This window comes from Cnephaeus nilssonii, assembly GCF_951640355.1.
Source record: "Cnephaeus nilssonii genome assembly, chromosome: 20".
Lineage (NCBI taxonomy): Eukaryota > Metazoa > Chordata > Mammalia > Chiroptera > Vespertilionidae > Cnephaeus > Cnephaeus nilssonii.
The window spans coordinates 41,535,015-41,561,921 of NC_137091.1; the positions used below are offsets into that span (position 1 = coordinate 41,535,015).

Sequence of the window (26,907 nt, forward strand, 5' to 3'; positions counted from 1 at the left end):
GAGGGTCAGCTTCCAGCCTCAGGTCACACAGCCCCGGGCTCCAAAGATCCTGAGTTCCCACCGTCAGAGTTCAAATGTGCGTGAGGTTCCACCCCAGCCCCAGTGCTGACCCCTGGCTGCCTCCTCCTCCTGACTTCTCAGGGGAGACAAACCGCCAGGAAGCATCCATCACGGGCTGTCCAACTGGGCCGGAGGGGCAGGGTCAGCGGGGAGGTGACCTCGAGGGCTCCGTGGGGACCAGGATCCGGCAGGGCTGGGGGTGAGAGGCTGGAACTTTTCCCACCCTGAGATTTTCCTGCGTCAACCCAGGAGGGCGTCCTGGATGCCGCCGGCCCTGCCCCCAACCTCCTTCCTCTCTTGACGCCGCTTCCCGGCTAAGGATGGATGGGGAGGGCGGGCCACGGTGCAATGCCAGGCCCAGGAAAGCAGAGGCACTTGAGATGGACAAGATGAGGGGCCCAGGCTCAGAGTGGCCGAGGGCTGGCCGTGGAGTCACGCAGCCTGGGGACTCGGGACAAATGGGGCAGCTCCTCCGCTCCTGGCCCGCTGGGCCTCAGGCTCCACGCTGCCCACGAGCTGGACCCTCGCCCGGCCTTGGGCGTGTGAGAAGCCCTTGGCCCTGGGCCCTGCCCTCCAGCCCTTCCTCCCCCACACACTGGGGACTCAGCCCTTCCTTGTGTTAAATAGAAACCTCTTTATTCTAAGTATCGTACATTCCTTAATACATTGGATTGGGGCCAGACCTTGAGGTGAGGGGAAGGGGGGCCTGGGATATTTCTGTAGCGCCTTCCAACGCCACCCGCCGCCCGCCCGCTGGGAGCCGGTGCTGCGGCGGGGGCCTGGCCTCGGGCAAGTCCTTGCTCCCTCTGACCCCTGTGTCTCTTCTGTACATCCAGGGGCCTGAGGTCCCAGGCAGGGGGTCAGGGGGACGGTGTGTCAGCAGCAAAGATGGGGCACTGAAGGGGGGGAGGCGGGAGAGTCTCAGCGCTGGGCCCGGGCCCGGGTCCGTGATGGAGGTGGAGGCCGCAGCCTGGGCAGGCGGGCCAGCCGGGGCCTGGCCAGGCCCAAGAAGGGGAAGCGGCCCAGGAAAGGGAGGCCGAGGCAAAAAGGCGGGCGGGGCACAGGGACGTCTGCGAAGAAGGCGCGGTCCCGGGGTGGTGACAGCGCGTCCCCCTCGGACAGCTCCAGGTCCCGGGCCACGGCCAGGATCTCCTGGCGGGCGGCGGTGCTGCGCAGGCCACGGATGTCCAGGAGGGCGGCCACGTGCTTCCGCCTGTGAGGAGAGGAAGGGGAGTTGCGTGGGGTTCTGGGCTCCGAATGGACACCCAGAGCCTATGGATCCCCCCCCCCACCCCCCACCAACTCGTCCATCCCAGAACCTGCCTTAGCTCTGGAATCCCTTTCTCCCTCCGGATCCCTCCCTCTCACCAGCCATCCAGCCCCTCCCTTCACAGATCCCCTCTGGCACCGACCCCCAGCCTCTCCCCGCTATGCCATCCCCCCCCCCCCCCCCGCAGAACTTCACTTCAGCCATTTCCAAATCCTCCCATTTCCAATGGATCCACAGCCCTCGCCGCCAAACCCAGTCTCAGCTGTGATTAAAATAACCTCCAGTCTTCAGCCCCAATTTAGCTCAGGCAGCTGCCAAATGTCCATTCTGGTGCCTCACGTTTGTTCGGCTCTGGCACCCACAGCAACACGGAACTCCTCTTCCATCTCAAACAGCCCCCCATCTTCGCTCCCATGTAGCCCAGAAGTGCCCACCGCCTTCCCATCCTGCCGCTCCCCTGCCCCAAGGCCGGTCTGGAAGTTCCTCACCACCGCAGCTCCGGAGCCCTCCTCCCAAACCCGCCTCCGCATCGCTCAACCTGGATCCCATTCTAGAAACGTCATTCCCAAATTCTGCCTTGGAACCCTCATTCACCTCACCCCCCAATCCATTCCCAAATTCCAGCTCCACCAAAATTCCACTCTGGGACTAAAACTCACTCTGGGGACCTTTATTTCATCGGGAAACATTATACTCCAAACCACCTCTACTCTCCCACCCTCGCCCCTGCATCCACACAGCGGACCCTTCCCCTTCACCCCCACCCACCTCAGCTCCAGATCATGATCCAAAACTCAGCTCCAGAACCACCACCGCATTTCAACTCAAGATACTGAGCCCACATTCACTTCCAGAACCTTCATTCCAGGCAGCTCTGGGGCCTTCAATCCCGCTCAGCCCACACCTCCCCGCACCCCTGGTTTGGAATCCCCGCAGCTCCAAAACACTCATCCAAAACACGGCTGAAGAACCTCCCAGCTCGGGTGGACTCCAACACACAGCCCCGAACTCAGCTCTGGAACCGCTGCTCCCAGCCCAGCCTGAGACCTCAAGCTGAGATTCAGATTCAAGTTCAGACACTCCAATCCAGCAGGAGTGCTGGCTGCCCCAGCCCCGTGCGACTCCCGGGCTCTGAGCCTTCCCAAACTCCGCACCCGCGGCCAGAACAGTCAGTCCTGAACCCGTTCAGAGTCCTCGCCCCGGAACCACCCGCACGGCCTCACTCCCTGGTGGTGTGGGCCTCCGTCTGTGGGTACAGAATGTCTGTCAGCCCCCGTCTGAATTCACAGGTGGCAGTGTGGGGTGGTGGCCAGGTGGGCCATGGAGATAGCCTGCTGCCTGGGTTCAAGCCTCCGCTTTGCCACTTGCTACTTAGTCTCTGCCCACCTCAGGGTGTGCCGGGTGCTTGGGGCAGCGCTGCCCTTTAACTAGGAGGGTTATGTAAGGTGCTTTCCTCGGTGGGACAGAAGGACTCCATAAACAAGGCCTGGTATTGTTACTGCTGCCCCATTGATGATGATGATGGTGATGATGATGATGGTGATGATGATGACATGATGAAAAGAGCGCTATTATCCCCATGGAGCAGAGGAGGAAACTGAGGGTCAGAGAGGACCACGGAGACCGGAAACGGCCCGCCAGGATCTGAACAGCGCCTGCCTGTGGCGGTGCGTGTGTGCCCTGTGCCCGTGCATGTCCCCGCGTCCCCCGGGCTCCCCTGCTGGGCCGGCCCTTCCTGCCGCCGGGCGGCCCGCGCCCCCCTGCCCCGCGCTTCCTGTGCCGGCCTGTTTGTTTTCGAGCCCTGGTGGCGGCGGCGGCGGCGGCGGTCGAAGGAGGGAAATCGTATTAATAATGCCCTGGTTCCCGCAGGAAACGGCCGTCAGACACGCTCGCCGCCTCCCTCCCTCAGCCCGGAGGCAGGAAACGCGGGGACGGACGCCAAGGCCCTCCGGAGACCTGGCCGGGCCGCGGCGCGGGGCTGGGAGCGCTCACCTGATGTCCGGGTAGTCCCGAACCAGCACCCCCACCTCCACCTGGATGCTGGGCGTGTCTTCCAGCTGCAGGACTTCCGCCAGATGGGGCACCACGGCGTCCAGCCACGCGGCCTGAGACTCCTGCGGGACCAGGTGCGGGCTCAGGCTCCCCCCACCGCCCCGCCCCAAACCGCACCCTCCCCAAAGGCCCCGCCCCGCCCGGCCTCGGCGTCCTCCTCGGTAAAACCGGCAGAGGACGGGCTGTTTATCGGGAACCTTTGGGAATTTGAAGAAATACCCACACTAGAGGCGATTCCCAGCTTGGCATGAAATGTGGGGCACCCCTCAAATCTAGTCCAAGGTTGCAAACTTGGGGGGAACTGGATAACGTGCACAGGGGATCGCTCTGTGTTCTCAATAAAATGTGCAACAACAACAAAGTTTTTCGTCCCAAGGGCTCCCGACTAAACTGTTAATGCGGTTGATGAGGTCCCTCGGGTCTGCGGACACCGGGGCACGCGGACAAACGTCGGTGATTTAAAATCCCTGGACGTGGCAACGCTAAGATCCGGAGGCCGTTGCGTGTGGCTTCTGCCTCAGTGCTCGGCTCGGAATAGCAGCTAGTGTTTGCGGGGGATCCCCTCTGTGCCAGGGAGGGGCCCCCAAGCTCTTCAGGGGACACGGCTGCTCGGACCCGCTGCAAGGCGCCGGGACCGGGCGCGCACAGACCGAGTAGCCACAAGAAAGCGGGTTTTACCCTGAGGGCCAGGGGCGGGGCGTCCCCGGGGGCGGGACTGAAAGCTGGGTGAAGGCCTTATTCGAAGCCCCCGCCCCGGCCGTGGGGTGGGTGACCCCGGAGCCCGCGCCCCGGCCGCACTGACCAGCCGCCGGAACAGCCTCTGCAGCTGCGCCGCGTCCTCCCGGAGCCTCCCGGCCACGCGGCTGCGGGTGCGCGAGCCGCAGCGCAGGCGCCCGCGGAACAGCGGCCTCACGTACTCGACCAGCGCCCGCCGGTGCAGCTCGGCCACCAGCTCCTGGGGACCCGGAGACGCGAGGGGTGTGAGCCGCCAGGGACCCCACTCTCCCCGCTCCCCACACCGAGCACCCAGCGGGAAGCCCTGCCCTGCCCTGCCCACCTGGCGCCAGGGCCCCTCCCCGCCCCCAGCCCCCGAGGGTGACTCCTGTCCTGTCTGATGATACCCTCCTCCGCCCCTACCAGCTCGTAGACACCCCCCACCGGCCCCCCAAAGGGTGCCCACCCCCGCCTTCGCCCCATTCTCCGGAGCTCCCAGAGGCCCCAACCCAGTCTACGCCCGCCCTACACCGCACACCCGCGGGCACGCCTCCCCCCAGAGCGCCACCTAGCGCACCCCGAGAGAGCCGCTCCCTGCCTTGAGGGTGTCTCCCCCAGTAGAGCGCTCTTGCTCCCCCCACCCCACCCCACCCCACCCCCAGCAGCGCACCTGGTAAGGCTCATCCTGCATCCTGCGCAGGGCCAGGGCCTGCGCGCCCAGCGTGCCCACGATGCCGTCCAGGGCCTCCGTGCTGCTCAGCCACTTCCTGCGCATCAGCTTGCTGAAGTATGGCTGGAGGGACAGAGTGGACGGAGGGTCATACTCCCCTCCTGCCCCCCGCCCCCTTTCTTCACACATGTTCCCAAAGGCCGCCCGGTGCTGGGGCCACAGCCCTGCCTTCCTGGGGTCAGAGTCCAGGGAGGGGGACAGACCCTGGCCCCAGACAGTGATGACCCAGAGTGTGCAGGGCTGAGACCCGGAGCCCAGGCAGGGGTTTAGGAAGCTCAGGAGTCAGCGCAGAATCAAGGAGGGCTTCTTGGAGGAGGAGACATCAGCGCTGAGGCCTTGATGATGGTCATTGTCAGCCAGATGGCAGAGGGAGTGGCCGAACCAGAGGAAAGTGTGAAGAAGGTTCAGATTTCAGACGGGTTAGAGGACCAGAAAGCAGATCGGGTGCGACTGGCATGACCAGCCCTAGCTGGTTTGGCTCAGTGGATAGAGCCTCGGCCTGCGGACCGGAGGGTCCCGGGTTCGATTCCCATCAAGGGCACATGCCCAGGTTTCGGGCTTGATCCCCAGTAGGGGGCGTGCAGGAGGCAGCTGATCAATGATTCTCATCATTGATGTTTCTATCTCTCTCCTCCCGTCCTCTCTAAAATTAATAAAAAATATATTTGAAATAAAAAATCCCCAGCTATATAATTAATTCTCAGGGCCCAATGCAAATGAAAATGGGAGGCTCTTATTCAAGACTTATTAAGAACTTTGAGACAGAGGAGAGAATTGAACCACGCTCAGACCCTTCTAAGCAGTGGGGCCCTGTGTGACCGCTCAGCTCACAGGCCATACCTGGTGGTAGGACAGTGGGTCCGGGGGCGGAGCAGAGCACACAGGGCCTCCTAGGCTGTGTGAGAAACCCCAGCTTTCTCCTGGGGGCACTGGGGAGCCATAGCAGGTTCTGAGCAGAAGGGGGAGAGGGCCAGGTTTGTGTTTTACCGAGATCGATAGGCGGGAGCAAGATTGAGGCAGAAACCTGGGGGAGCTGAAAGGAGGAAGCGGGGGTGACGGGAAGAACAGAAGGCAGTGAATGACCACGGGGGGGGGGGGGGGGAGGCAGGCTTCTGGGTGAGACCCAGGAGATGGGGGTGAGTGTCCATGGGGGTCTGAAGCAGGTCCCTATCCCACTCGGCCCTGCACCCCCTTTCTGCTCTCTCATCCTGACAGCAGCCCAGTTCCCTGCACCTCCAGAAATGGGGCCTGTGGGCTTTGGTTGGAGAGCTGGTGGGAATGGTACAGGTCACTGTTGCTCTAAAGTCTGTACATTTATGAAAATAACGATTGGCCAACCCCATGGGCCGGACCCAAGCTAAGCACGGTGGCCACGGTCCCATCACTTCCTCTCAGCCCCTGGGACGCCTGGAGCGCCTGTCCCTCGGTCTACCCAGCGGCCCTGAGAGGACCCGCCATTTAGCCAAGGCCCCCGACCTGCACGCGAGCAGCGGGGCCTGGAACAAAGACTGTATCCTCTTCCCAGCATCCCCACACGCACTTCCATTCACATACGTATTCACTTAGCCACTCAGCAAACCCCCCCTGAGCCTTCCTGTGGGCCCAGCCCTGGGTGGATCACGGGGGACCCGGAGCAGAAGGAGACAAACAAGCCCTCGATCATCATAAGCAGGTCGGAGGGCCTGCAAGCCGTGTGGCATTTGATGACGAGAAGAGTTATTGTTCTTTGTGTCGGTACACACATGGCTTTGTGGTTCTGTTTGTTTAGAGAGGACGCCTTATCTTCTGGAGATGCAGCTGAGGGGCTGATGGATGGTGACAGATGTCAAGGGTCTGCTGGAAAAGGAGCCGTGGCGGGAGAAGGGGGGGCGGTAAACAAGACTGGCCCCGGGCTGACTTGCTGGAGCTGGGTGATGGGTCCCCAGAAGGTCACTCTGTCCTTCTGCCCAGTTGTGTGCATGTTTGAAATTTTCCGTAATAAGAAGTTATTTTAGAAACATTCCAACAAATCCTTGCTCTTGAGAAGCTAGCATTCCAGTGGGAAGAGACAGATCAAAAACAAAAACAAAACCAAAAGATACAGCATGGGAGGTGGCCGGAGGTGCTTTGGGGACCAATAGAGCAAGAAGTGAGGAAGGGAGCCCTGGCCGGTGTGGCTCAGTGGATAGAGCGTCGGCCTGCGGACTGAAGGGTCCCGGGTTCAATTCCGGTCAAGGGCACCTACCTCGGTTGCAGACTTTTCCCCGGCCCCAGCCCTGGTCGGGGCACGTGCAGGAGGCAACCAATCGATGTGTTTCTCTCACATCGATATTTCTGTCTTTCCCTCTCTCTTCTACTCTCTCTAAAATCAATGGGAAAATATCCTCAGGTGAGGATTTAAAAAATAATAATAAAATAAATAAATAAAAGAAATTAAAAAAAAGAAGTGAGGAAGGGAGTCTATTTTATATATTTTTATTGATTGATTGATTTGAGACACACACACACACACACAGAGAGAGAGAGAGAGAGAGAGAGAGAGAGAGAGAGAGAGAGATTTGTTGTTCCACTTATTTATACACTGATTGGTTGATTTTTGTATGTGCCCTGACCAGGCATTGAACTTGAAACCTTGGCATAGTGGGATGATGTGCCAACCAGCTGGCCTACCCACTGAACTACCCAGCCAGGGTGGGAGTCTGTTTTAAATAGGACAGTCAAGGGAGGTCTCACTGAGAAGGTGACATCTGAGTCAAGACTTGAAAAGAGGTGAGGGAGGGAGCTACGTGGCCACTGGAGGGAAGAGTACAGGCCTGTCTGTTCAGGAGCAGCAGGGGCGGGGGGCTAGAGCGGAGTCAGGGGGACCGTGGGGCAGGTGAGATCAGGGAGGGGAGGGAGCGGCCGTGCAGGGCTTGGCGGCCACGGCAAGGACTTCGGCTTTTGTCCTGAGTGAGCTGGGAGCTACGGGGGCTACTGAACAGAGGAGGGACATGGTCTGAGGTACGACATGGATTGAACATGCATTGCAGTCATGCGCCTCAACCACACACCTCTCAGTCTCATTCCTACTGGCCTCCCCACATACTCTCGCCCACCTCTGAACCCAGCCCCCTCCGCACAGGAGCCCAGACAAGGCGGCCGGGCTCTAGGGTCTAGGGCAGGCTGGGCAGGCCTGTGGGGGACCTCAGGGGGGGAGGGGCTCCACCCAATCCCCAAGGCCCCTCCTGCTGGTCTTTTGTTTGTTAATCCTCACCCGAGGATATTTTTCCATTGATTTTTAGAGAGTGGAAGGGAGGGGGGGGGGGGAGAGAGAGAGAGAGAGAGAGAGAGAGAGAGAGAGAGAGAGAGAGAGAGAGAGAAACATCGATGTGAGAGAGACACATCAATTGGTTGCCTCCCACACATCCCGGACCAGGGCCAGGGATTGAGCTGCAACCAAGGCACGTGCCTTTGACCAGAATGGAACCTGGGCCCCTTCATTCCCCAGGCCAACGCTCTGTCCACTGAGCCAAACCGGCGGGGGCTCTCTGTCCTCATCTTAAACATATCCTCCCACCTCTTCCTTCCTGGATCCCCTCTGTCCCCCAAATGGCCCAGACATGGCCATCACACCCACCTCTCCCCGCCTGCTTCCCAAACACTGAGTCATGGGCTGAAAGGAACCGGGGATGAGGGGGAGGTGTGCTCCCCTGTCCAGGCAGGGCCCCCCCTGCCCTCGGCCCCGCTCACCTGCAGCTCCTGGAACAGGAGGTCGGCCAGCACCCGGTGGCAGAGCCGGGTCACGCGGTCCAGAGCGCTGGCTGCGGCTTCCCGGGCAGGCTCGCTTTCAGGGGGCCCCACCCGGGCCAGGCGCTCCGCCAGAGCCCTGTGGGGATCAGTGAAGCCAAAGGTCAGGAGCCCCAACATTCCGCCCAACTGCCTGGACCTGTCTCCCTCCTTAAATAGACCTTATTTTGTGGGACCCAGGGATGAAAGATGAGGTGCTGGGGAGAGTCAGGGGCTCTGGGGAGGGCCTGGGGGCTGAGAGATAGTAGGGGCTATCTGGGAGGCTGGGGAATTGGGGGGCTCTGTGGATGAGTGGGGGCCCAGGGGGTGTTGTGGGAGGAAAGGAGTCTCTCTGGGTCTGTTCCTCTCGGTGAGAGTGCGGGGTGGGGGGTCTCCATTCTCAAAGCTTGTGATGCTAAACATCTTTGATTCTCAAATTCCACCCTTCTCACGTTTATTTATTTATTTATTTATTTCAGAGAGGAAGGGAGAGGGAGGGAGAGAGAGATAGAAACATTGATGAATTATTGATCGGCTGCGTCCTGCATGCCCCCTACTGGGGATTGAGCCTGCATCCCGGGCATGTGCCCTTGACCGGAATTGAACCAGGGACCCTGCAGTCCGCAGGCCAATGCTCTGTCCACTGAGCCAAACCGGCTGGGGCTCACTTTCTGACACTGTAGCAGTCTATGACCCTCCAAAGCCGCGAGAAGGCCTGAGGGCAGTTTGGCACTTTCTGCCCAGATCCCAGTGAATCCGTGAGTCCCTGTGCTCACAGGAGCTGACAGATGTGCCAGGTTTCTCTGCAAAGGAGTGGAGCCAGCCCTGGCCGGATGGCTCAGTTGGATGGAGCATCATCCGTACACCAAAAGGTGGCGGGTTTGATTCCTAGTCAGGGCACATACCCAGGTTTCGGGTTCAATGCCCCCCAGCTCCCCCCGCCCCAATCAGGGCGCATGCGGGAGGCAACTGATGTTTCTCTCTCTCTCTCCCTTCCTTCCTCTCTCTGAAATGAAAAAAAAAAAAAAAAAAGAGTGGGGCCAACTATCCCCGCATTGGGGACAGATCAAATAAAGGCTGGTACACCCAAGAAGTGGGGTACAGTTCAGATATGAACAAGGAAAGTGGGAACTCTTTGTGAGCGAACAGAAAGATCTCCAAGCCGTTAAAGGGGCAGGTGTGTTTTATAGACTACCATTTACATTTTCTTAAAGGAAAAGGAATAATAGGTATGCATATATTTGCATATATGTATATGTAGGAAATGTGCATACATGCATATGTATGATGTGTGTACAGTATATATGCACATACACATTAATTTGTATCTATTTACTGGTAAATATACGAACTATCTCTGCAAAGACATGGAGACACCAGTAATAACTGGCTGCCTCCAAGTGGGGGCAGGGGGAGAATGTGGTGGGCATAAGGATTTTCCCTGCTTTAAGTTAATAAAAAAGGGAAGTGAGAGAAGAAGGGAAAAAGAAACCTGTGATGCTTAGATCGGGTTCTGGAATTCTGGCATCCGGGGTTCTGATGACGCCTAATCCTGGTTCCTTCTAGGAGTCCCAGGTTTTATGTTTCTGGGGCCCATGCACCTGCCTCTCCAAGATCTGGGCACGCAGTTCGGCTTGTCCCCCGGGAACGCCCTCTTCCCGCACACTGTGGGTGCTCTCACCTCAGGGGGGGCCCGCAGTTGACCAGGGTGATGGTCCTGCTGATATAGGTGTCGGGTGGCAGCTCCCGGGCTCCTGGGCTCTCATGGAACCGCTCCACGCGCTGCTGGAAGCTGGGGGGCGGGGCAGCGAGGGGGGAGGGGAGCAGATGACAGATGACAGATGGCACACTGCTGGATTAGGGTCCCTTGCGGGCACTGAGCCCAGCAAAGCCTGTGATCCCCACTGAGGCACCCCTGCCCATGCTGCCTTGTTCCTCCCTTTCATCTCTCCCCTCCCTCTGTTGCTTCCAGGACTCTGACGCACCCCCCAACCTGCGCCCTGCGCCCAGCCCCCCATACCTCTGCAGGAACTCTGCCAGCCCCCCCAGGCAGCAGTGGGCCATCCGCTCCCCAAACTCCTGGCTGATGCGGGGTGCTCGCTCTGTGTGCTCCTCCAGCAGCTGCAAGGTGGGGGGTGGGGTGAGGAGGGGTGAGGAGGGGGTGAGGCCCCACTCTCCCACCAGGCACCGTCCAGCTGATTCTCTTTCCCTTCCCCGCCCCTACCTCACACACGTCCTGGGCCAGGGTGCTGGGCAGGTCCTCCGGGCTCCCCCAGTGCTCCTCGTCCTCCTGCAGCGCTCGGAGCAGGGCTGCCCGAGTCTGGGCCTGCGTGGGGAGGTGGGGAGGCAGAGTCAGGGGCGCCTGGGAGCCTCTCCCTCGCTCTCTCCCACCGTGATCCCCGCACCTTGGCCCCAAGCAGGTCTGGATTCTACCAGTGAGCTCCTCAAAGCGACGCGGGGAGGAAGGCTGGACCAGAAAACCTCCAGCCCTTGCCATTGCTCAGCCCACGATGGGGAGCTTGCTACTAAGAGCTGTTTGTTTTGTTGTTGTTGTTGTTAAAATATATTTTATTGATTTTTTACAGAGAGGAAGGGAGAGGGATAGAGAGTTAGAAACATCGATGAGAGAGAAACATCGACCAGCTGTCTCCTGCACACCCTCTACTGGGGATGTGCCCGCAACCAAGGTACATGCGCTTGGCCGGAATCGAACCTGGGACCCTTCAGTCCGCAGGCCGACGCTCTATCCACTGAGCCAAACCGGTTAGGGAAAGAGCTGGTTTTGAGCTTCCTCTACCTACTTACTACCCAGAGCAGCGGTCGCCAACTGGGGGCCCGCGGGGTCTGAAAGGTTGGCGACCGCTGACCCAGAGGGTTTAAGGGTCAGCTTTCACTATGTCATGGCCCTAAGGCTCTGCTCTCAGGTTTGACAAAACACAAGTAACAAATTCATTCAAGATGGTCAGATTCTGGAATTCAAAAATTCCCAGGCTCTGGGATTCTAAGGCGGACCCATCTCTGATTCTCTGGTCCAATGTGGACCTTCAGCTCAGGGGCTCTGACAATGTAGATATGTTCACGCCTCAGGTTCTCCCCTCTCAAGGTGCAAAGATTCTGATTTTTGTGGCTGAGGCAGGACCGATGTTCAGGTAGGAACCCCCCCCGAGGCCGCCTGCTCGGTGGGTGGGGTCCGGCCCAGCCACTTATGAACCAGGTTCACTATCCGTCCTGCCGGGACGCACAGGTGCCCCGCGCCTCCTTCGGTGAGTCTTTGGCTCCGTGAGGGGAGGCCCCGTGTCCGACTCCCTCTCGCTCTGAGATCTGAGTGTCTGAATGCACAGAACCTCCACTGAGTGTCCCTATGCCCAGCGGGGTGCCTAGGCTACAACACTGAACCGAAGACAGACGTGCATTCCCACGTCTTTGGGACGGAACTCAAAGTCCGCCAAGGGAGAAGGGAGATGGAAACATCAACAGGGGGAGAGGAGAGGCCCCCAGGTCCAGTGTGCCCCCTCCCTCCCGGCAGAGTGCCCCCTCCCTCCTGAATCCCCCATACCTTAACGTCTGTGACACATTCATCCTCCAAGCCCCGGACGGTGCCAGGCGACAGAAGGGGCCCTAGCTCACCGTTCTCCAGGGCGACCATGTCCACCAGCCCCAAGACTTCTCTGAGGAGGTAAGAGACAAGGGGGGGTCAAGGGGGGGGCAGAGCAGCTAGCCCTGTCCCCTCCCCATCCCTTCACACCCAGTGTGTGACCCCAGGCCCTCCCTTCCTCTCTGGGGGCCAGCGTTCTCATCCCTCAGAGGAAGTCCCTGCAACGTGGCTCCCCTGGGCCCGGCTCTCTGAGTCAGCTCCCTGATGGATGGTGTCCGGGCAAGACATAGGAGTCAAGCCCAAGTGTGACCACCTGGCACGCAAGGTCTCAGGATGGTCGTTTCACCAGACGGAAGCTCCCTTCAGTCCCCGCTCCTGGTCCTCCACGGCCTCTCCAGTCCGGCCCTCACTCCAGGCCTGTGCAATCCCCCGCTCTGCCCACTGCCCCTCTCCCCCGCCCCCCCCCCCGCCCCCATTCACCAGGCTTTTGCTCAAGGATCTTCTCAGCCAGAAGCACCATCTCCCTACCGATCAGACTTAACTCCGGTCTCACCATTCCGGGGAGCTTTCAGACCCTCTCCTGCCTCCATCTCTCATGGATGGCGTGAGAGTGTCATTAACACACATTCCCAAAGGGGGCCAGGGGCCAGGCTAGCAGCTCCTGCCTTCCCATTCTTTAGGGCTGGCATCCTGATTTTGTCTGAGGAAGCACCCAGCCCTTCACGCCAGCCTGTGGCCTGGCTGCGGCCCAGGCATGGCTAACGCCGTATTCCAAGCCCCCGCCACCAGAACGGCTGTGCTTCAGATGCAAAGGATGGGTATAGATTCTAGGCCTGGGAGGGCCGAGGGTGCCAAGTTCTAGATGCTAAAGTTACAGAACTCAGGGGGCCAACAGCGCCACAGTCCTCAGACCGAGGGATCAACGGGGTGGTGATTCTTGGGTCAAAGAGGGGGCGAGGCTAAGGTGCAGGGCTCCCAGGCTCATTGGTACTAAGATCGCAGGTTCGAAGCCTCATCACTCCCCAAGTTCTAAGGTTGGAAGAGTCAACCTGCTAAAGCCCCGGGAGCCAAAAAGGGGTCCACGCGCTGAGGTTCTAGAATCGGGAGGATCGATGTTCTAACCCTCCGGCACCGGAAGAGCAGACGCGCTGGGTGGGATTCTAGGCTGTGAATGTCACCAGTTACGGAGACGGAAGCGCCCAGGGTGTTGGGCTGTAGAATGGAAGGGTCGGCTGTTCCCAGGTTCCCAGGAACGGGAGAGGCGGGGGCGGGGCTGGAGGTGGGCGGTCCTACAACCTCCAGGAGGCCTGTGTCTGGTCCCCAAGGCGTGCCTCTTCGGCCCCAGCTCACCTGGGGTACACCTGGTGGTGCCAGTGCAGCAGCGCGTAGCGGTCGGCGAGCGGCAGCCTCCGGCGGGCGGCGGCGCCCAGCCACTCGGCCAGCGCGCTGTGGTAGCCGCGCAGGTACACCCCGAAGGCGCCCAGGCCCGCGGGGTAGGCGGGCGCCAGGCGGCCCCGCACCACGCCCATGTCCTCCAGCAGCCGCGCCCGCAGCGCCTCCAGCTGCGCGGCCAGGCCCCCGGGCGCCCCCGGGGCCGCCGCCTCCAGGCGCTCCCGCGCCGCGCGCGCCACCGCCTCGGCCCAGCGGGCGCGCAGCCGGCGGGCGGCCCCCGGCCCCCGGCGCCCGTCGGCCGCCTCCTCCTGCACCAGCACCTGGCCCAGCTGCGCCACGGCGCCCGCCCCGGCGCCCGCGCCCGGCCCGGGGCCCGCCAGCGTCTCGCGCACCAGCGCCCACAGCTCGCGCTGCAGGGCCTCGTACAGCAGCGCCACGTCCCGCGCCCGGCGGCCGCCGCCTGCGCCCTCGACCTTGGGCGGCCCGGGCGCGCCCCCCGACGACGCCAGCTCCTCGGCCTCCAGCTCCAGGATGTGCTCGTCGGCCCGCGCGAGCTCGCGCTGCTGGATCAGGCTCAGGATTTCCAGCACTGTGGGCGCAAAGCGGAGTCGGGGTCGGAAACTGGGAGAGCGGGGCGGGGGCGCGGTGGGGAGGGGAGGGGAGGGGGGTAGGGGCGGAGGAAAGGTGTGGAGACCAGAGTGGAGTCTGGGGCGGTTCAGGGGAAGGGGGAAGAGACGTGGGGTCAGAAGAGGGGTTGGGGGGCAGGAGGAAGGAGGGGGTGGGAAGAGGAAATTGAGGGCTGGTGGGGGAGGATGGAGGAGGCAGGACAGAAGTGGAGGAGGGGGTCCAGGGAGGAGGTAGGGGAGACTGGAGAGAGAAGGAAGCCAAGAGATGGGGAGGCCCTAGCCGGGTTGGCTCAGTGGATAGAGCGTCGGCCTGTGGACTGAAGGGTCCCAGGTTCCATTCCGGCCAAGGGCACATGCCCGGGTTGCGGGCTTGATCCCCAGTAGAGGGCGTGCAGGAGGCAGCCGATCAATGAGTCTCTCTCATCATTGATGTTTCTATCTCTCCCTCTCCCTTCCTCTCTGAAATCAATAAAAATCTTTTTAAAAAAGAGAGAGAGAGAGGGGGAGGGGAGAAGTGAAAAGGGAGGAGGGGGAGGGGGAGGGGAAGGGGACAGGGCCAGGACCAGGGGAGGAGACAGGTTAGGGAAGGGAAGAGAGGGTTTGGCGATGGAAGAGGGTGTCTGAATATGGGAAGTAGGTTAAAGGACTAGATAGAGGATGTCAGCTTAGTAAGAGGATTGGAGGGGGGAGTCAGAGGAAGTGGGGGATAAGGGGCTGAGGAAGAGGGAGAGGGTTAGAGCATGAGGTAAGGGGTCAAAGCAAGGGAGCGGGTGTCCGGGAACGGGTACATCTGGGGAGCTGAGGGGCTAGGGTGGAAAAAGGGGACCAGGGCCAGAGAAAAGGGCCGGAGGCCGTGCAGGGCTGAGGGAGAGGGACGGGGATGGAGACAGCCCGTGGGCCAGCGGCAGGTGGAGGCTTGGGCAGGGGGAGAGGGTATCCGGGCCAGAGGCGGGGACAGCTGTGGGGTGACCTGGCACCCTGAGAAGTTCAGTCTCCCCCAGGGAGGGGATCATGGGGCTGGGAGGCCTTAGAATGAAGACAGAGGGAGGGTCCCAGTGGCCCAGGGTTACCCCCGACACCTCCACCCCCCTCCACTTCCTCCCTGGCAGAGAAACTATTTCCTGTCCAGCGCTATTTCTGCCCATCCGTTTCCAGAAGGCGGGGGCTCCAGTCACCCCCTTCTCACCTCCTTGCAGTGCCCTCCCAGTCCCCAGGGAGCAGGGGCTGAAATAGCCTCTGGCCAGGATGTGGAGGGCATCAGAGGACTCGAAAGGGCTCTCCGGGGGGTGTCAGCACGGCTGCCCATGGAGGGGGGGGCGGGCTGGGAGTTGGGATGGGGGGGGTAGGGGATGTAGAGACAGGGTTGGGTGGGGTTGAATGAAGGTGGGGATTGGGGCAGGGTTGGGGGTTCCGATGGCGGTGAGGATGGGGACGAAGATGGGAGCTGGGACGAGGGTGTTTAGGGTTAGCCTGGGGTTGGGTTGAAATCTGTGGAGGGGGATGGGACAGGAATTGAGGATGACATCCGGGGTTTGGGGGAGGAATGGGGTTGGAGATGTGGGTGGAGTGACTTAGGGGAGAGCTGAGGACAGGAAGAAGGTAGAGTGGGTATGAGTCTGAAGAGATTGAGAATGGGTGAAGTTGAAAGTGGAGGTTGGGGGGTTAGGATTAGGACCCAGGATAGGGGTGGAGACGGGGTTAAAAACCAAGGAGGAGGCTGAGTTTGGGGTGGAGGTTGGAATTGGGGGCTGAGGGGGACTGGGACTGAGTGAGGAAGTTGGGGAGGGGAATGGGGTTGAAGGTGGATGAGGAACTGGACCTGGGGTTGGGGGTTAGGGGTGGATGAAGAGGGGAACGGGTTGAGGTTGTATTTGGGGATGGGATTAGCAGAGAGAAATGGGTCGAGGGATGGGACTGGACCAGTTGGCCGTTGCCACGGTGCCGGGCAGAGTGATGAGGTTAACAATGGCATTTGGAGAAAGGGATAGGTTGGGGATAAGCGTGAGATATGCCTCAAGGTGGAGATTGCTGCTGAGGTTGGACTAAACATGGGATAGAAACCAAAAAGGCGTTCAGGAAGACACTGGGGCATAAGGTAGGATTGGGTTGAGGATACAGATGGCGGTGTTATGAGTTGAACTGTCCCCCCTCCCCCCAAAAAAACACCAAAAAAACAACCACAGCCATGTGAAGTCCTAACCCCAGGACCTCAGAATGGGACCTTATTTGGAAATAGGGTCTTTGCAGAGGCAATCAAGTCAAAATGAGGACATAAGGGGGTCCTGATCCAATCTGATGGGTGTTCCTATAACAAGGGGAGGCTTGGGCCCCAAGAGAGGCAGGCGCGGAAGGGAGGTGGTGTGAGGAGTCAGGGAGAGGAGGCATGGGAGGATAGGGGACTGGAGGGATGCAGCCAGGAGCCAGGAGACACCAATGATTGTGGGCAAAGCGCCAGACGCCGGAAGAGGCCAGGGAGGAGCCTCCAGGGAGGACTCCGCTACAGGTCTCGAAGGGCACGGCCCTGCCAGCACCTTGACCTGGGACTTCTCACCTGCAGGCTGTGAGAGAATACTATAGTACATCTCTACCGCTGTAAGACCCATAGGTTGAGGGACTTCATGACCACAGACCCGGGGAACTCACACAGGTGGTGGGAGGTGTGTGGTGATGTAGTCAGGAGATAAAGGTAGACGTTGGCAGGGACCTGAGTTTTAAAACGAAGCTGGGACGTGGGTGGACGTGGGGATGAAGTTGATGGTCAAGGCTGGGGCCACTGAGGTTCAGAGTGGGAGGGAAGAGAAGGGCTTGAGGATGAAGGAGGAGGTTGAGGTGGGGTGGAGGCTGGGGCTGGGCACAGGGGGGAGTTTGGAGGTGAGGGAGGGGCATGAGGTCAAGGTCTAGTGTGATACTTTGAAAGGAGATGGGACTGAGGCTGATGTCGAGGGCACGGGGCACGGAGAGAGGGTTGGAATTGGGGGTCGGGAGGGGGTTGGAGGAGGTGGACGAAAGCGGTGATTCACTTGCTGCTGGACATGGGGTGAGGGTGAGGGCGGCAGGTGGAGGGAGGGACAGACGGGATGGGCGTGGCGATGGGTGGGATGTGGAGCTTGGTGAGGGGATCAGGGGACGGGCTGGCCTTGCCCATGGAGGCGGGCAGGGCCGGGTGGAAATGGGCATGGCGACCCCCAGGCCTGGGTCAGGACTCACCTGACAACGGCTCCTTCATCTTTGGGGGCTCCCGGACCTTGGGCGGGGGCTCCGGAGCCGCCTCGCCTGCAGGCACCACCCTCTCGGCCAGGGAGGCGCGCCGGGGCTTGGGCCCGCGCCCCAGCCTCAGGAAGTTCAGTCTCCGGGCCGCCTCCCCGGCCTCCTCATCCCCCTGGGCTCGGGTGCCCTGCAGCCTGGCCAGGAGGCCGAAGTCCGCCGAGCTCCTGCGTATGCCTGGCGTCAGCACGCGGCCCAGGAAGGAGCGGGGCTGCCCGGTGCCGGTGCCGGTGCCGGGCCGGGCCCGGCCAGGGGTCCAGGCCAGGCGGAAGGGAGCCAGGCCCACCAGCTTCTCCAGGGTGGCGCGGCGGCCACACGATGTCCCGTTGGGCAGGGTCCCCAGCCGCCCAGGCTCCTCCTCTTCCAGCCCCGGGACGTCCTCAAAGGGGTTCCGCGCGGACCTCTGGGGCAGGGTTCCCGCCCGGGGCACCTTAGCATCTGCCACCCCGAGGCTCTTCAGGATGGGCATTTTGCCAGGCGGGGGACCTGGGGGGGGAATAATGGGCCGTTAATATGTTGGTGACAGCCCTGCTGGTTTGGCTCAGTGGCTAGAGCGTTGGCCTCAGGACTGAAGGGTCCAGGGTTCGATTCCAGTCAAGGGCACATGCCCGGGTTGCGGGCTCGATCCCCAGTAGGGGGCGTGCAGGAGGCAGCCGATCAATGATTCTCTCTCATCATTGATGTTTCTCTCTCTCTCTCTCTCTCTCTCTCTCTCTCTCTCTCTCTCTCCCTCTCCCTTCCTCTCTGAAATCAATAAAAAATGAAAATGTGTTGATGACAGCGGTGGTGTCCATTTCGGTCCTTCCGAGTCCCCAGCGCTTCGGGGCGAGTCCCCAGGCACCGGGCTGAGCACCCATTGGTGCCTTGCGCCCTCCCCATCCCGTGAGGTGAGCACTGGGCCCACTTTGCAGGCGAGGACACAGGCTCAGAAGGGCGAAGGCCCTCACCTAACGTCCCACCGCGACCCAGGCCTGTCTGACCCGGGGACCTGGTCTCTCCCAGAGCACCGGCACCCAGACCCTCCCCCGCCTTACTCAGCCCCGGGTGTTTGTCACCCCAGTTCACCCTCAGGCTCTGTGAAGGGCGGGGCCCCCCATTATCCGGGTCACACACCTGCGCTCCTGCCTCCTCTCCCTGCCCAGTCAGTACCCTGTCACCTCTACCCCGTTCATTCCTTCAGCAGCACTTCCCGGGAAACAGCCGCAGGAGGCTGACCCCAGAGGCAGAGAGATTAGTGGTTGCCAGGGGCCGGGAGTCGCTGTTGAATGGATACAGAGTTTCCATGGAGGGGGATGAAAAGTTTCCGTCTGGAACTAGATAGAGGGGTGGTTGGCAACACTGCGAATGTACTAGATGCCAATGAATAGGGGACTTGAACACGGTTAACACGGCCTTGGCCAGGCCGCTCGGTTGGTTGGTTAGAGCCCGATCCCGTCTGCCAAGGCCGTGGGCTCCATCCCGGGTCAGGGCACATGCAAGGACAACCAATGCGTCAATCAGTGGGACAGCACGGGGGTGTTTCTCTCTCTCCCCCTTGCTCTCTTTCTAAAATGAATTAAAAGAAAAACAAAAAACAAACAAGATCAGGCTTAAAAAAATAAAATGGCCCTAGCCGGTTTGGCTCAGTGGATAGAGCGTCGGCCTGTGGACCAAAGGGTCCTGGGTTCGATTCCGCTCAAGGGCATGGACCTGGTCGGGGCGTGTGCAGGAGGCAACCAATCGATGGGTTTCTCTCACATCGGTGTTTCTCTCTGTCTTTCCCTCTCTCTTCCCCTCTCCCTAAAAGATCAATGGAAACATATCCTCAGGTGAGGGTTAACAAAACAAAACAAAAAAGGTGAATATGATGGATTTTGTTAGTCGTTTTACCACAATAAGGAAACCCTTCCGAGGTATTTTCCCTGGGCCCGGCCCTGCGCGGGCTGTGAGGATGCAGCGGTGGCCAAGGAAGACCCAGTCTCTGCCCGCACCGAGCTCGAAGCTTCCTGCCCATTTCACCTCCTTCGTCCCTCGTCTGCCTCCCTTTCCATGGCCCCCAATCCGGTCCAAGCCCCTTTCTGCTTCCCTGCCTCCTCCCTGGCCCCTCCAGTCCACCCTTGAGGATCTTGTTCAAGCACAAACCTGCCCCTGCCCTTCTCTGAACCTTCCATGGCCCCGTGCGATTGGGACAGAATTCAGGCCCCTCCCTTGCCGGCTGCCGCCTCACCAGTGCTGTCCTACCTTCTCCGCCTTACTCCGAACTCCTCTGGGTCTCAGCATCTGCTGATCTTTTTCCAAGGGAGCCTTTTCTCCACGCTTTACTCACATTTTAGCACGCAGCCCCAACTCTCCCTCCTCCAGGAATCCCTCCCCGATGCCCCGGCTGGGTCCCGTGCCCCTCCCTCCCCCGGACTCTGCCTGCCTCAGCCCAGCCCACTCTGGGCCGTCACTGTCTGGGGATGGTCCTGTGTCACCCACTGGACGGTGAACCCCACGAGGGCAGGGTCAGGGCTCTCTCTGTCCCCACTGTGTCCCCAGCTCCCAGGACAGGCATTTGGGGAATGAATGGGTAATAAACAGGAAGCGAAGGACGGAGGCAAAGACTTCATTCCTTGTGGGGAAGAGGAATGATGGGTCAGCGGCAGAGGTCAGGGAGGAGCAGCCACACAGGACCCCATGCCCCGGCGGGGGACTCGGCCTTGTCCCGGGCCCCGGGGAGCCACACGAGGGTGCTTTCTACGAGGAGGAAAGAGCCCGGACACCCAGGGAAGCATAGAGGACACACGAAACGAGCAGCTCTGCCTGCCGTCCTGGCTGCATCTAAAGCGGACTGGGCTCCGTTTGCTCCGGCTTTTTTAAGAATCAGGCATTGCAAATGCCTGACCCCGGGCCCGCCCGGTCCTGCGCGCCCAGCCCAGCCCTCTCCCGAGGGAAGCAGCTTCCGAATGGCCAGGCGACCTTGCTCCCGTGCCCACACAGACCTGTGTCCCTGTGTCCAGAAATAGTAATGACCGTTCTATGCGGTCGCAAACTCTATAAACGCTGTCGTTCTATGTGGATCCTGCAACTTGCTTTGTGGGTGTGTGTGTGCGTGTGAGTGTGTGTGTGTGAGTGTGAGTGTGTGTGTATGAGTGTGTGTGCGTGTGAGTGTGTGTGAGTGTGTGCGTGTGAGTGTGTGTATGTGAGTGTGAGTGTGTGTGTGAGTCTGTGTGTGTGAGTGTGTGAGTGTGAGTGTGTGTGTGAGTGTGTGTGTGAGTCTGTGTGTGTGAGTGTGTGAGTGAGTGTGTGTGTGTGAGTGTGTGTATGAGTGTGTGTGTGTATGTGTGTGTATGTATGAGTGTGTGTGTATGAGTGTGTGGGAGTGTGTGTGTGTGTGTGTGAAGAGAGTGTGTGTGTATGAGTGTGTGTATGAGTGTGTGTGTGTGTGTGTGTGTGAATGTGTATGTGTGTGGGTGTGTGTGTGTGCTCACTTACCCATGCCTGTCTCTGTGGCTCTAGCGGGTTTATTAAAAAACACATTTTTTAAATTGATTTCAGAGAGGAAGGGAGAGAGAGATAGAAACATCAATGATGAGAGAGAATCCTTGATCGGCTGCCTCCTGCACGCCCCCCACTGGGGATTGAGCCTGCAACCCGGGTATGTGCCCTTGATCCTGAATCAAACGGAGACCTCCTGGTTCATAGGTCAACACTCAACCACTGAGCCACGCCGGCTTGGGCTAGAGCGGGTTTATTTTAAGAGCTGCATACTATTCCACTGTGTGCCGATGGGAAATTGTGTCAGGTTGCCAGATGTTCACATGCTCTCTTACTGCGGGACACGTTATTTTGACCCGGGTCTGAGCGGGCGAGGGACGGGGTCAGGCCTGGGCAGCCCGAGGCTGAAGGAGCCCTGAGCGGGCAGGGCCCTTACCCAGTGGGGCGCTCCCTTCTTTCCTCCCGACTTTAGTCTCCAGACCTCAGCTGTCCTTCTCAAGCCTCCTGTACTAGAAACACCCCCAGCCTCTCTCTAGTCTTCATTGTCCCCTATCCCCCAGGGAGGCAGTCGCCATGGCAACCCCTTGCCTGAGCCCCCATGGCTGAGGGCAATCGATACCACCCCCCGACACACACACACTCTTCAGGAAACGAAGGACGGAGGACTGATTTCTCTGTCTTTCGTCTTCCAAACAGGCTTCTTCTATGCCCCTCACCCTCACCCCCAAAATGGCTCCAACATCCCCCCAACTCCACCACCCCCTCAAAATGGGGGGCTCCAGTGTCCCTCCAGTTGAAGTCAGCACCGTCCACGCTAGATTGGACATTCCCCCACTGGCTTCCACGTCCACCCCAAACCGGATCCAGTACCCCCAAACCCACATCCTCAGACCTGGCTGCCACATTTTCCCAAAACTCGCCCGACGTCTTTCCCCTTCCTGGCTCCAGCCCCCTCTGCAAGCTGGCTCCCACATCCTGCCCTCCAGCCCCTGTCTGCCTCCCGGTGCCAGGCCCCTGACTCACTTCCGAGGCATCCCCAAGCCCCCAGCCCCCGGCGCCCGCAGGATGTCTTGGCCACCAGAGCTTCCCTCTCTGGGCTCCTCCTCCTCTTCCTCGCTGCCAGCCTTTCCCCCAAAGACCCAAACCCTCCACCAGCCGCCCGGCTGTTTCCAGAGGCCTCGCCTCCTGCCCCGGGGCCTGCACCAGAGAAATGCCCTTACAGGTTGCCCGCCCAAGCCCGACCCCAACCAACACCACCCCAGGCAGCCTTGCCCCCAAACACCCCCACCAGCCCGGCCTGTATCAAGGTCACCCACATCTTCACACCCAACCCTCCCATCACCTCTCCCGCTCCATCCCCATCCCAACCCTTGTCCCCTCTCCCATCTCCAAGACCCGTCCCTTAGGGATAGAGCGAAACACCCCTCCCTCCCTGGCCTCGGCCTTCCCACCTGAACCGACGGCAGACCCAACCACATCTCACCTCTTCTCTCTTGGTTCCAAGCTCTCCACTGTCTTGCAGACTCTGCACCCCCAGGCTCCCCTGCACCCCCCTCCTGCTCCCGTCTCCCCCTGCCCTCTCGCTGGCACCCAGCCCCCAGATTCTCCCTTTGCCCAGCTTCTCCTGGCTTCAGGACACATGTTCTCCCGAACCCTGGTCTAGCCCAACTCTGGGCCGCACCACATTCCTGGAGGGCTGCCCCAGCACGCTCACCTCTGTCCTCGGAGCCTTGTCCCTCTGTCCCTGCTGTTGTCCTGTCCTGTCCTGAGCTACTTCAGCCAGGACTGCTAAGAGCTTGGATCTGAGGAGGGGGGGTTAGAGGAGGTCAATTTCCTGTCAGGAAACCCCTCCCTCCCTGGGGCCAGGGGTGGGAAGGACTCGTTATCTGTCTGCCCTTTTAGGCCAGGCTGCGGTTTGGCACCCACCCTCCCCCGGTCCAGCCGGAATGGGACCCCCCCCTTCCCTGCCTGCTCTTCACGCCTCCCAAGGTGACAACACCATCCTGGGCGCCTGGGGAGACGCCCCCTGCTGGATGTGGGCCCAAAGCTCTCTCTGGGTTTCCTGCTGTGGGGAGAAGACAGGGAGGACGGTTCTGCTGGGCCCAGACGCCAGGATTGGAGGCCTGAATGCGGGCCCTGGCGTAGCCTTAGGAATGGGGCTGTTTTCCTCAAAGCCCCTGTCCTGGCCTCTGCGGGGCCCCTCCTTTGTTGTCACCCTGCTCTCCGCTCCTGTGTCCCTTCCTCAAAGGAGACATGCCCCCCAACAGCCAAGGCACTTCTGTTGTCCTGCACTACCCCCTCCCCACCCAAATCAGGGACATGGCTCTGATTGGCCCATTTCTCCATTGCGCCTTCCGAGGTCGAGGTCGGAGCCAATCAGACTCCTCTGTCTCCCCCGTAGCTTCTCTGACTCTCCTACTGGAATGTAAATTCAAAGCAGATGGTCTGGAGTTCATCTCTATGCCCCCAAACGTGTGCCCGGCACAGAGTAGGTGCTCAGTGCCAATGTGTTAACCGAGCATACAGATGGGAATAAGTCAGAGTGGAAGCCGAGGATGGGGGTGGCAGGTGCAGTGGGGGTTGGGGATGAGTTGGGTGTTGGGTGAGGTTAGAGGCAGGATTAGGGGTACTTTTAAGGCTGGGCTTTCGGCTTAGGTGGCCTTTTGGGGGCCCAGGCACAGCGTCCCAGGTGTTGGGCTGGGATGGGTGAGCACTTGCCGAGGCAAAATTGGGGTTGGGATCAGCATTATGGTCAGGAGCTGGGCTCAGGGTCTCTGCTCCTCTCCCAGCCCCAGCCGCGAGGGCTCCGGAGACAAGCGGCTGGGAGAAGCAGGCCAGGCGTCCAGCTTCCAAAGTCTGCAGGCTGCAGGCCTCTGTCCAGCTGGGTTTGCCAGACAGTGGACATTGAGGTAGGAGCTCTTTTTTCTTTTTTTTCCCAATTCTCTTTGTCCTTTATTGTTTCTATCTTTTCCACATTGAGTATGGAGTGTATTTATATATATATAATTGATTTCAGAGAGGAAAGGCGAGGGGGAGAGAGATAGAAAAATCAATGATGAGAGAGAATCATTGATCGGCTGCCTCCTGCACGCCCCCTACTGGGGATGGATCCCATAACCCTGACGCGTGCCCTGACCAGGAATCAAACCTTGACCTCCTGGTTCATCGGTGGATGCTCAATCACTGAGCCATGGGTGGGTGGGTCGGGGAGGGCGGTTAGGAGCTCTTTGGGTGGTCAGGAGGGGAAGGAGCCTTGGACCTGTGGTGATCACAGGAGGGAGGCCCAGGCTGGGACCAATGGCCTGTTGGGGGCTGTGATCACTGTGAGACCTCCCTCTCACCTTTTCACATTTAATTTTTGTTGATATAATTCACATGCCATAAATTCAACTTTTAGTGTACAATTCAGTGGTTTTTAGTATATTCTCAAAGTTATGACCACTATCACCAAAATCTAATTCCAGATACATTTTTTTCCCCCTCTCTCTTCCAATCTCTCTCAAAATCAATGGGAAAATATCCTCCGGTGAGGAGCCAGGGTGGGACCTTACATGTGTAGGAAGGTGATCTTCTGCCCCCGTGTGGTGCATGGAAGAACTGCAGCTCTCTGTGCCAGGTTTGGGAAGGGATTAGGGGTGACTCAGCTCCCCCAAGCCATTCCCAAGTCCCCAGTTCTCACTGAGCAGAGCCCTTGTGATCTCAAATTTTCTAAACAATCCTGAACTCTTCCCTCTCCGCCTCCCACCATCCCTGAGACTCCTCGGGCCCCATTTGCTGAATAATAATAGTAACGTCGCCCACTTATGAAGGTCTATTCGCTTCCCAGGTGAAGCACTTTACTTATATAGTCTCATTAATTTATCGCAGACGGAGGCTGCAATGTTGTTATTCGAGGACAGTAACCATAGTGGTTAAGAGCTCACGTTCTGGAGTTCGGAGGCGCTTGGGTTCAAGTTCCAGCCCTGCAACTGACCAGCTGTGTGATGAGCATCTGCTTTTTCTCCTTTGGGCCTTCATTCCCTCGTCTGTAAATGGGGTTCATAATGATGGTTCAACCTCATGGGGTGCAGAAAGGATAAAGCCCACAGGGCCTGGCACAGAGGAAGCCTCCATGAGTCTATGGAGCTGATAGTATCCACCAGGGATAGGCTGGTAAATGTTTAACAAGCAGCTCTTAGCGGGTGGTGGTAGGGAGTCTCAATGTGTAGCATTTGCCAATTTCCATGGTGTAAATGTTCCCACCATGGCTGATTTCAAGGTGCCATAACTGAAAGTGTGTATTTGTTGGTGGGGACGAGATGCTCGGTAGTTCATTATACAGCACTTTCACTAGCAGATGCAATAGATGGAAGTGACCTCAGGATCACAGATGATAGTACTGGTAAAATAATTAGGGTGTGATGAATATTTATTACCTTTGTTTTAAATATACTTTATTTAATTGTATGTTTGCACAACTTAGTTTTTAATAATGACTATTTAACAACCAGTTCCAAAATTCCTGCGACTTGAACAGTCAGCTCGCTTGAGCCAGCTCCCTCATAGCGCGGTTATCATCACACCCATTCTTTAGAAAGGAAAACTGAGCTTCAAGAAGGTTAGATAGGGGCGGGGCAGGGACTCCACCCAAGGGCTGTGTGATTCTGCAGCCAGGACTGTGCGCGGCCCTCTCTCTCCCATCCCATTCTGGTCCAGAGGTCATGGCTGGTCCTCACCGGGTGACCTCAGGGACGCCCTTGCCCTCGGTGGGTTCAGGTCATCCTTCGGGAGAGCGGCTGAGCTGGCGGTTCCCTTGCTCCGGCCTCAGCCCTGCCAGGAAGGCAACCTGCGGTCGGACCCTCCCGCTCCCTTTACAGACGGGAAACCCGGGCCTGAACAGGCAAATGCCTGCCCTGAGTGACAGAGAGAGAGTCCCCGGGACCCGGGCTGGCGCGCGGAGGAGAGGAGACTGCTCCCCACCACCTGGTGGCCTGGAGGTGGGAGGTCACTCCTGGCAGTGGCTCCGCCCACAACCTCGTCTCCGCAGCCCCTGGAGCCCCAAGTCCCCCAAGAGCTTCCTGGGGCCCAGGACCCGGCGGGAGGGAGCAGGCGGGCCGTGCCATCTGCCTGGTTCCTGCCTCGGGGGGCTTCCGCCTCTTCTCTTCACCTCCACTCTCTGCACAGGGCTTCGCGTCTCTGTGCATCTCTTTGTCTCCTCCTGTCTCTCCCTGGCTCCGGGTGCGGGTCTCGGTCTTTGTCTCGTTGTCTCTCTCTTTGTGTGCGCCTCTCTTTCCCTAGCGTCTCCCTCTTTCTCTCCCTTGTTGTCTCCCTCTGTGCCTCCCTCTGCGTCGCCCCGTGTCTTCCTCTGCGTCTCTGGCGCGCTGCCCCGGCGTTTCTCTCCCCTTCTCTTCCGGTGAGTCGCTCCTCTCCTGTGAGAACACGCTCCCCACCGACGCGCTCAGACCTGCCTCCGCCCCCGGAGCCCGCGGCCGGCCCCGACCTGCGCCTTTAAGGGCCGGCGGCGGGGGCGGGGCCTCGGCGGCCACGCCCTGCCCCCCTCCCCCTGACGTCCCTTCCTCCCGGCCCCTCCGCCGCCGCCCGGGCCGGCTCCGCGCCCCCTCCCCGGCCCCCGCCCGCCTGCCGCCTGCCCGCCGCCCCGATGGCGCCCTGGGCCCCCTCTGCGCGGGGCCACTAGGACCCTCGGTGTCCACTTCCCCCCGCCCTGCCCCCTCTCCGCGGCGTGAACCCGGGTGTTCGCGGCGCCCAGCTTTTGAGCTCGCGCCCTCAGGCCGGCGGGGGGGGAGGGGACGAGGGGACCCCGGCACCCCTGCCCCCCCCACCCGGCCGCCCAGTCCCCCGGGACCCGGAGAAAATGTCTTCGCGGACGGCGCTGGCCCCGGGCAACGATCGGAACTCGGACACGGTGAGTAGGGCCGGCCCCTGGGGGAGCCCGGCGCGTCTGGCCGCCGGCCCCTCGCCCGCTGAGCCCCTCGCCCCGCGAGCCTCACCCTCTCTCCGAGCCCTG

General features: G+C 60.1%; 2 protein-coding genes across 5 annotated transcripts in view; one reads left to right on the plus strand and one right to left on the minus strand.

Moving 5' to 3' along the window:
• Positions 1-674: 674 nt before the first annotated feature.
• Positions 675-22,706, minus strand: EXOC3L2 (exocyst complex component 3 like 2). Of its 3 annotated transcripts, none has more exons than XM_079800131.1 (12): positions 22,618-22,706; positions 17,391-17,933; positions 13,516-14,146; positions 12,127-12,238; positions 10,795-10,896; positions 10,591-10,691; positions 10,252-10,362; positions 8,535-8,670; positions 4,767-4,889; positions 4,185-4,337; positions 3,323-3,444; positions 675-1,273 (listed from the first exon to the last, which is right to left on the minus strand). In XM_079800131.1, the coding sequence occupies exons 2-12, from the start codon at positions 17,914-17,916 to the stop codon at positions 982-984; spliced, it is 2,409 nt and encodes an 802-aa protein (XP_079656257.1). In that variant the 5' UTR covers positions 17,917-17,933; positions 22,618-22,706; the 3' UTR covers positions 675-981. The 3 variants fall into 3 exon arrangements, with proteins under 3 accessions (XP_079656257.1, XP_079656259.1, XP_079656258.1); XM_079800133.1 differs by lacking the exon at positions 22,618-22,706 and adding an exon at positions 19,753-19,808; XM_079800132.1 differs by lacking the exon at positions 22,618-22,706 and adding an exon at positions 19,668-19,800.
• Positions 22,707-26,469: 3,763 nt separating this feature from the next.
• The window catches only part of MARK4 (microtubule affinity regulating kinase 4), a 30,820-nt gene continuing 30,382 nt past the window's right edge, over positions 26,470-26,907 (plus strand). For both annotated transcript variants that reach the window (XM_079759960.1, XM_079759961.1), the window contains exon 1: positions 26,470-26,805. In XM_079759960.1, the coding sequence (XP_079616086.1) occupies positions 26,755-26,805 (51 nt within the window). In that variant the 5' untranslated portion in view covers positions 26,470-26,754. The remainder of the gene's footprint in view (positions 26,806-26,907) is intronic.